Below are 10,000 nucleotides of genomic sequence, written 5' to 3'. Positions count from 1 at the left end.
CTAAATACTTCTCTAATTCACGGTGCACACACTGAGATCCCTTGTCTATGGCCACAGACAACGATAAACCACGCATTGTGACGATTCTCTGTGATCCACTCCGATGTAGTCGAACGCGTTTCATCAATTGAAGTGATGAACCCCCACCCACACTGACGGAGTCAACAAAGGACAGAGGTCCTTCGAAATCAAGGGCCAGGTATTGTCATCTGCCTCTGGACAAAGGACTCTACTTGATTGGCTCTGGATGGACTGGACTGCTAACAAGTTGACAGCCAAAGCACATCTTGCATAATCTTTCTAAGGTCCTTAGTGTCCACACTAATGCGTCTTCATTTGAAAACGTCCAGAAATGTATGCGTTTTCAAATGAAAACACGTACATTTTGAGACGTTTAGGTCTTCTCTTCACACTAAAACGCTGAGCGTTTTCATCGAAAATGCAACGATTTTAAAATGCTCTCAAAAGTGGATACAAATGAAAACGCCCACAAATCAGCATTTGAGTGGACAGTCGAAAACGCATCGAAATGAAAATGATGAGGTCATCCGCACCACCTGATTTCTACTTAGGCTTTGACTTCCGAAATCAAACATGGCGGATGAAAACATGCTTTACCCGATGTTACGAGAAAATATGGTAATTTGTTTGGAGTTAACCTTGCTCTATTCAACCTTATCTTGGTTTTTCAAAGAAGAAGAAAATCTATTGTGAGGGCATTGGCTCCTTTAAGATTTTCCCATTCAGTATAATACTGAAGCACCAACACCATATAGAATCTCGAGAAGATTATGGAACATAAAAGCGAGCCAAGGCGAAGATGTTTACTGTTTCAAATTGGCACTGGCGGGAAATGCCAACCTAAGACACAGCATGTCATTCGTGTGTATACGAGACAGTCGCTCTAATTTTCCTGGTAATTTGCGAGGATTATTTCTCTCCGCCTTTCGACTTTTTGTGCCTTCATAGCTCAGTTGATAGGGCATTGGACATTGGGCCACCTGGAATTTTTCAGATGTCTGTAAGACTGAGACAATTTCTGTTGCTGCCGTTGTCTTTAGAAAAATCGTTCCACCATTTCTGTATCCACTACTAAATATTGAACCTGTCATCCAAAGTTCTAATCACCTTTGCACTTTTTGAGCATACAAATTTAAACGTCGTTCGAACATAAGCTGTCTATTGAGGTTTTTTGATTCTCAATTACGATCACTTAATTTCGTTTATGAGCTCAAGTAGCTTATCATCGCGTTAATTGTTACTAAGCTGGAAAATACTCTGGCGGGAAGAAAGGAGGATCCTAACGTTCGTAATTCTTTTTGAGGTCGGCGCTTCTATAGCGTCGCTTAATCTACTATTTACCATTGAACATCTTATATCTAACACGCTCTCATAGAATAATTATCAACTAAACACGTTGCCCACTAGCAGGGAGGGAATGGAAACTAAAAGAATAGTTATATGACGATAATGACGCTACTGATAACTTATTTCTTTGGCATAAATAATTAAGGATGATTTTTGATTAGGAAAGAGAAACTCCACCATGGGTTATGTTTTCACAAGATAGAAAACCCTCTTTCCTTGCTACTGATGTTTTACTTTCCATTTTCAGCATGGATTGGCTCCTTGAACCTTGCTTGTGGGCATGCGCTTTCGCCTCTAAGCGTCATCCTAGTAGATCGATTCGGACACCGTTCTACCGCCATAGTGGGTTCTCTGTTTGGTGTACTTGGATTCTCCATTGCATCCTTCGCTCCAAAACTCTGGATAATGTATCTGACCTACGGGCTGTTTTCAGGCTTTGGACAATTTGCCATATTTAATTCAGCCATTTTGGTCGTACTTCAACACTTTGTAAGATTGCGTTCTATGGCAGTGGGTTTGGTTGCATCCGCTTCTTCTATAGCAATGTTTGCGACCACGCAGATAACTCAAGCCATCTTGAATACGTTTGGTTGGCAAGGAGCTGTCCGCGGGTTCGCCATCATGTATTTCATTTGCGGTTTGTTATCACTTCTATATGTTCCCGTCGAGGAGCCACACACAAGGAATGATGAAGAATTTTCAATGGAAAAGAAAGAGAAACCAGCGAAAAACGAATCAGTGTTGAAGAATCCAACGTTCTTGGTGTTTTTGGTTTCAACCACTATTGCTTTCGTTAGCTATTATGTTCCTGTAGTGCATATTGTAAGTTCATCTTTGTTCCTTGCGGACGAATTCTCCTTCTCTCGCCCCCTGCCCCAATCCTCTCGCGGCTCGCTTGACGCCCGATAGAATATGTCGTGCGAAACCCTAGTGGAGAGCTTGCTCGCACGCTGCTTGCGCTCTTTTGAGAAGAAAACGTGTATTGTATAGAGGCGTTGTGTAGGAAAACCGACTGAGAGATAACTACAGTGTACATCTCCCTGCTCTGAAAAAACGGAGATAAAAAAGTAGTTTGGAAAGAGTATTAAGATTTTCATCAGGTTTTGTTGAACACCCTAATTGCCGGAGAAATCCTTTCTGGTAAAACAACTGTATTTGGGAGAAAACAATGATTGGCTTCTGTTGTTGTGCATTTTTTTAGCAACATCTTTTGGGTAGGCTTAGCCACAAGTTGCTTCAAACTTCTTCAAAAGTTGCCTAAATTTATTTAAAAGTTGCTCCAAAGTTGCTCATATATCTAAAACGTTGCTTAAAAAATGTGGCCTAAAACCACAGGAAACCCACTCTCACGGATGTGGTAAAAGGGGCTATGAGAGCATTCTGCTTCGCTTGCTTTACTAAAACTTTAATTAGCCAGGCGTTCAAACAACTTTCTGGCCATTTTTTGCTAAAAGTTATTCAATTATAAAAACAAAGTTGCAAAAAAACATCAAAAGTTGCTCAATATGCTCAAAGCGGTAAAAGTTGCCAAAAGTTGTCGCCTAAGCCTACCCTTGGGTTAAAGAATGAAGGAGGTAGTTTCTAAAGAAACTGCAGTTTCTGAAGAAACTATTCGCTCAGACGAAGTGCTAACGCTCGAAACGTCAGCTTTTAGAATCTCTGTGCGGTGGCCAATTTACATTATCAACTCCGTTGATAAAACCAAATTTTGTATACTACTCTTGGGTTAGTTTGAAATAAACTGTTTTTAAGAATTCAGGGATACGATAGAGAACGGATCAGTATTGCGTAATATAGTCATTACTATTCCTTCGCACTTTCTCTTTGAAGGTAAAATACTGCAAACAAGAGCTCCAGATTCCCGAAGAAAAGTCGTTCATGCTTTACACATACTTTGCCTTAGCTTCATTTGTTAGCCGCTATTTTTTCTGCAAAGTGGGTGATCTCAGATTTGTAAATCGTTTTTGCCTGTATCAAATCTCTCTCATCGTAATCGGAGTAAGTGTCACCTTCATACCATTTGCAAGAACACTCAGCTCTATGGTAGCAATATTTGTCGTCTTTGGACTGATGGACGGCGGTGTCCTTGGTCAGCAGTCTCTGCTAGTCTTGCTATGTGTGGGAAAAGACAAAGTTAATCAAGCTTGGGGATACCTTATGTTTTCCACTGGTCTCGGTTTGGGGATTGGACCTCCACTTGCAGGTGAGACTCACCAAAATGATTTCTTTTTGTTTTTTGTTGTTTTCTGTTTGTTTGTTTGTTTGTTTGTTTGTTTGTTTGTTTGTTTGCCTGTTTTTGATTTTCCTCATCGGTCGTTTTAAGGAACCAATCCGCACGGAGACTAGAATATTGTGACTTGAGGTGGCTTACTACAGTTTTCCGAGAGAAGAGAGACCAAGATTTTGAAATTTGTGAAAGTTAAAGCAAAAGGATGTCTCTTCTGAAGTGTTAGTCATTGCAATTGAAGTAAAATTTAATTTTACCGAACGTAGACATTTCAAAGGCCTTTTCTCAAAACCTAGCCGTACGACTAGGATCAAAATCTTGGGAATTAGTAAGCAATTTGAAGACGAAACCGTCAACATTTTTAAAAAAGATCTATCAAATAGTTTTTCATTTATTCCCTGCATACGGCGGTTGCACCCGCAGTTCACGCGGCAGTCAAAACTAGACTGTCCTCCGTAAGTGGTACGTTTCATTTGTGCCTAAATGACGTAGTTTGTTTAGCTGCAAGAAATGCCACTCGAAACGAACTGATCATGGGTATTTTTTCTTATTTTTTTTCCCAATTTGAACAAATATAAAGGCAATATTTATTTTTTTTACCTATTCTAATACTTAGCTAGAGATTTCTGGGTTAAGTTCGACAAAGAACGAGTGAATGCTGATTGGTCAATTCAAATTTCAGAGGCCTCGGCCATATGCAAAGTTATCAAAATAGACGAAAATCAACGTTTTTGCCATTTGCGAAAAACCTGTCTGACTGATTTAACTATTTATTTCGACACCTGATTATTTTTTCTCGCTAAGGAAATCCTGAAATTTTAAGGTTGGGCCGTACGACTAGTTTTTGACAAAAAAGCCTTTGAAATGTCTAGTTACCAGTCCCCCCTCCAGGAGCTCGGTCACTATATTTAGCATTTTCCCCTGATTTGCATTTATCTGTTAAGCCAAATTACATTTTACATCATTTGCAGTGACTAACACTTAGAAGACAAACTGTAGTAAGCCACCTTAACGTAAAGCGCTGCCTCAAGGGTTTATTGGTGCAAAAAATATCTGTGCAAGACTATTGTTTTATTTATGGAAGAATAGTTTGGTCTAATACTTAAACGATCTGAAGGAGATGGTAACCATAGTGATAACGAAGCTGTCGAGCGATAATCATGAGTATTAACACGAGGATTACGAGAGCGATCACCATGACAACGATGGCCTGATGATTATACTTAATAGGGAGCTTAAGCAAGCGACGTTTTTGAGACGCAGACGGCAACTGAAAGTGAGCTGTTTCCCTTTTATCTTGTCGTCTCGCAACCACATTTATATTAGTAAGTATCTTTTCTCCATTACAGATGATTAGTTTAAAAATCTGGGAGACACTACTGTCCATGCCTGCAAAATGTTATCTTCCGGTTACCGTCCGCATCTAAAAAACGTGGCGTGCTTCAAGCTCCCTAATGGGGATTACAACGCACCGTCGTACTCTTGACCTCCGTGACAGAGAGGTCCCGATAACGAAGTTGCATCATGATGATGATGATGATGATGATGATGCTGTGTGTTTTTCTTTCACAGGTCTAATCGCAGATAAGCTTGCTTCGTATACCGTCGCTTTTTATGCCTCAGGTGGAATTCTCGTTCTAGGTGCTTCAATTATATTATTTATGAAGCTTACAAAACGGCCCAACAGAAAGGAATGTGACAAACAAATCTTACTGAAAAAAGGCAGCGATGTTATTGTTGCGGAAAGAGAGACAGTTCTTTAAACACTGGAGAACGTCCAATGTAAAAAGTTGCATTGTTGAATTTTTATTCACGATCAAAGTGGCTTCTATGAAGACCCAAACGTAAATCTCTGTGAACTCGAACTGAAGAAAATGAGTGAAATGTCAAAATGCGATGAATATTCAGAAATATATTCGATTTTAAGGCATGCGTAATTTCGTCTATTTCAATCAGTCCATACGCTTATTTAAGTAAAAACTGTCATAGCAGTAAAGAACCTCTAAATGGGGACACCTAAACAAGTCAAAATAGTGAAAAAAGGTGTTTAAAAATAAGAAATTCAGAGAACAACCATACGTAATATTTACAAATAAGAAATTTGGAAAGCTACTTACAGTCCTGTACAAAGACAGATTAAGCACTTATTGTCTTCTAAAGTATAAAAACATATTACGATCCACTTTTCTAATGTCATATTTCAAAGAGGACAATGAGAAAGGTTCTTTCGCGTTACTCTGAAAAGATCTAGTTCCTTTCCTTTGGGCCCATGTACCCGAAGGAGACTGTGTTGAGTCTACGTTTCATGGAGTTGTGATTGGGTGATTTCTTTCCTTGATCACAGGCTGTTTAAAAAGAGTGCTGATGTGGAAATGTACAGTAGGACTCATGTTGCTTTTAACTTTATACTTGACAATAGCAATGCCCGTAGTCGTCTGTTATGTAGAGAAGATAGCCCGGCCATAGATAGTAACTGTCCATAGCTTGAATGTGCATTCCTGTATGTTCCCCTAAGTGCTTTTTCCTAGATGCTCTCTTATCGTCTAGAAGTGAAGCTGGCGAAGGCGAAATTGGAACAAGCAGCATGAAGGTCTATCGTGCCCTTCATTAACTTTCACACTCTGAACTGCAAATTCCAGTCCAGTGATTCGTTTCTTACTGCAGTCACTGTAGCCGAAAGATGTGTTATTTCTAGGCGACTGCTCCCTTCCCAGCATCAGTCCTGCCGCCTAATAGAGAAAATGTTAGAATAACTTAACTCACGCTTCGAGTTTGGGAACCTGATTTGTCTCGCGTTCGGTGCCAAAAGAACTAGATGATTCTTTCATGCAAAACATAGATTTTTTGTTTAGCGGTTTGACGGGTCCAATTTTGATCATGAAAGTTACTGGTAACATTTTACTTAATTTCAAAGCCTTGGCGGGTTCAGTGTGGTCCATTCATTGGTCACTGGCTAGGAAAGTCTTCGTAGTTAAGTTAACTTAAACACTCACGGGGTTTATTTTCGCTTTTTTCGTTAGGTTTTTAATCATTTTTTTCCTTTGAGTTATCACCTACATATTATTAAAGTGGATTGCCTGTGTCCTTTGAGCGGAGCTTAGTGTTTCGGAACAGACTTTTATACCGAAATCATTGCCGGATGCCCGTATGCCAGTCGTTCTTTGGTGCACCATTAAAAGGAAGAAGACCCAAACTCATAGAATTCTCAAAATAGTTTTTGTGCTTAAATTGTTGAGATACAATTAAACCATTACTTTTATCCGTTACTATTACTGGCTTATTGTCGGTTATTATTTTAAACAACTTGTTAACAAACCGCAATTTTGAGAGTTAGAATTTTATTTTCTTGGTATTAGAAGAGAAGAGGACGGAGAGGGCTAAAGATTCTTCCTTCGAATTACGAACGACTTCACCGTAATCAGTACTTTAACTTCAAATGTACAAAGCTATTAGCAATAAGTTGATCTTCAAACCCATTCGGCACGCAAAACGGGTTTTCAACAAAAGAACTCCACCGAATATATCTTCGCAGCATAACAGATTAATGAATTCGAAGGTTATTTTTTGCCGGTAGATCGATACGCTAATTGATTTGAGCAAAATGCAACAGGTGTTACAACACTGCTCACTGGTGGCGGGAACTTTTCGTCACGTGACCAGCGATAAAATTGGTATTGTTTTGCGGCCATGAATAAGATATAAGATTCATCTCTGGTTTTGGTTTACGACCTTGGCGTTTTGTTCTCTTGGGTCCTGGTCTTTTCCATTTAAAAGTCAATAACACTTCGTCGAATTTGCGGCGTGATTTTAGGGGAACGACATTGCAGTTGTTAGAAATTGTACAAGTGAAGTTTGACATGGGGTTTTGAAGGCGGCACTTGCATTTTTCGAATAATGCCAGCAAGAGAGGGACACTATCCTTGTTAGTGGTGTTTGGTTGTCCATTTCTTTTGTGTTTCCAAACCATATTCAAGATTTTAACACTCGTAGGTGAGTGCCTGTTTTGTTGTCAGAATTTAAGTCTACCTTGATTATTTTAGTTCCCTTAACGCACAACGGTCTTTTTACGGATAGTTTAAAAATGTTTTGAAAAGCGCTTTACTTGAAAGCCGCGTCATGTTATTTTGGCAGACGTTAAAGTTTGTGATAACGGGTAGAACTTGGTGAGATGAATTCGAGACTTAAAAATCTCGTCAAGCGTTTTTTCTTCATGAAAACACTGAAGAAATTTAATTACCAAATTCGGAGGTTTCGAATCTCTCGAATTGTGAAGTTTTTCTCAGCTCTTAAGTTGACTTTTCGTGATCCTAAAAATCCGGTGAAAACCTGTTATCCCAGCGGGGTAGAAGTCTTTCATTTTTTCTTGGTCTTTAGTTTGAAACATCATTTATAATGTCATCGATTTATCAGATTGAGCTTTCAGCAAAAAACACGATAACTGTGTCATTAGATTGATGATCGTTTCAAAGTGAAGACAAAAAAGTATATTTTTTAATTCCTTGACATGAAAAATATTTCAAATTCTTCACATCCTGTCTCAACAACTAATGTCAGAGCTAATAAAAATGATCACACTTTCAATCGACAGGGCAAAAATAATAAGTTGAAAGGTGCGAGTTTTATGTTCTAATTTTCAAAACATAATCAGAGTAATTTTAGTTTCTTTTTATCATTTTATATTTTATTTCATGTTATTCGTCCACAGCCTGAGCGCTAACCCCAAGGCCAAATGAGACTTTTTCTCCTGGGGATTTTCGTCTTCCTAACCTGGAAGGTGGAATCTTTGGCAAGTGAGTATCATATTGACTTTTTGTCAGTCAAATATCGATGAATATATATGCTCTTTCGACGAATTATTCATCAAGGAAATTTTTTTCTTGGAATCTTTCAATTTGACTTATTCGTCATCTTGTCCCTTTGGGACAAGTTTTAAATGTACATTGAACTTGGACTAAGGGACACAAATATGCATAAAATGCATACTTGATGAACTGGTGGTTACTTTTCCAATATTAACCGACGATGTTTTAGTGATTATAACTTAAGTATTGAAGTACCGTCCGCCAATGGCTTCACTCGCTTTTTTCATGAGTATCAAAGCTCACAGAAATGACGAATTTGTATTGCATTGTGGGTAGGCAACCTCGTTTCCATGACGATACCTATAAGACGGGAATTAGCACTGAGAAAAACCCGAAGGAAGCATTTAGTTCCTGGGTTTTCAGTGTCGTAGTGATGCAATCGAGCAGTTGGCGGTCACTTGAAAGAAAATGTTCGCCAATTGCCCTGTAAAAAATTATGGCATGACCCAGGAGCCCATAAGAAAGAGTCTACAACTCCAACACCAGGTCTAAGTAACGGCATTTTCACAGATCAAGCTATTTTTAGACCAGTTCCAGGGGCCGTGGAGTACGTTTGAAAGTGGGGGTGCTAGGTTTAATTTGGCATGGATCACCGACGTGTGAGGGATGATGGAGGAAGGGGGGGGGGGGGGAGGGGGAGAGGTTTAGGAGAAAACAAGAAAGTAGGAAAAAGGTTGGTGCAAAAGGCCCATCCCCTCCCTTTCCGCGGGCCCTGAGTTCTCTTGAATATCATTTGGCTTCCACGAGTGACCATTCTGAATCCCATGAGTATTAATTTCTTATGCAACACTACCCCTTTAAGAACAAGTTATTACTCAAAACTCACGATTGGTTTCGAGATCCTATTGGCTTTATAGAGTCGATAGCTTAGATCTGAGAAAATGCTCAAAGTTAATTCCAGGGTAGCTGAAGAGTTACATTAAAAATAACAAACAAACTACGGTTATCAACATAACGAGACAACGCATGTTGTAAAACTTTTTATTAGCTATAGAGTGTCTAATAAAGACCCTTATTAATGTTAACCACTTTAGAAACTAGTGGGGAGCTGGGAAAAACTCAATTACAAAAGAAACAGTTGTTGTCGCTTAAAATTTAATCAGAATTAGCAGTGTTGTAAAGATTGATAAAGTTTAGAAGGAAAATTTACCGAAGTAAGGTTCCGAAAATTAATAAACTCGTCTGAAAACGTCTCTATTTTAAACGGTGAAAATAGTGTCTTTTCAGGAACCCATGATCCGGAGCTTACAACTCCATTGTGTTCGTGTCACGGCGTTTTCAAAGACCGATTTATTTTTAGATTGAATTTCCCGCGAATGAGACTCCCACAGGAGCCCGATGACCAATTACAAGAAACTAACCTGACGTCACAGGGTCACCGAACCGGAACTGCCTTTGCATTGCTTTTTTCGGAAAAAGTAGTCTGAAAAGAGATCTGTCTGTAAAAATGCGGTGACAAAGGCCCAGTATGGAAGTGGTAGGGTCCGGGTCATGGGTTCCTGTCATTTTTGGAAGCCTTTTTATCTTTCGATCAATCAGTTCC

General features: G+C 39.2%; 2 protein-coding genes across 2 annotated transcripts in view; both read left to right on the top strand.

Annotated features, from left to right (window-relative positions):
* Positions 1-5,368, top strand: part of LOC138000633 (monocarboxylate transporter 10-like) — a 14,978-nt gene extending 9,610 nt beyond the window's left edge. Inside the window, exons 3-5 of the mRNA XM_068847182.1 lie at positions 1,616-2,190; positions 3,199-3,571; positions 5,168-5,368. Of these exons, the coding sequence (XP_068703283.1) occupies positions 1,616-2,190; positions 3,199-3,571; positions 5,168-5,358 (1,139 nt within the window). The 3' untranslated portion in view covers positions 5,359-5,368. The remainder of the gene's footprint in view (positions 1-1,615; positions 2,191-3,198; positions 3,572-5,167) is intronic.
* A 2,076-nt stretch (positions 5,369-7,444) lies between these two features.
* Positions 7,445-10,000, top strand: part of LOC138000632 (uncharacterized) — a 24,441-nt gene continuing 21,885 nt past the window's right edge. The window contains exons 1-2 of the mRNA XM_068847181.1: positions 7,445-7,585; positions 8,301-8,385. Of these exons, the coding sequence (XP_068703282.1) occupies positions 8,325-8,385 (61 nt within the window). The 5' untranslated portion in view covers positions 7,445-7,585; positions 8,301-8,324. The remainder of the gene's footprint in view (positions 7,586-8,300; positions 8,386-10,000) is intronic.

Source organism: Montipora foliosa, chromosome 4, assembly GCF_036669935.1.
Source record: "Montipora foliosa isolate CH-2021 chromosome 4, ASM3666993v2, whole genome shotgun sequence".
NCBI lineage: Eukaryota > Metazoa > Cnidaria > Anthozoa > Scleractinia > Acroporidae > Montipora > Montipora foliosa.
Note: the sequence above shows the minus strand (reverse complement) of the source record. Positions and strands in the feature narration are given on the sequence as shown.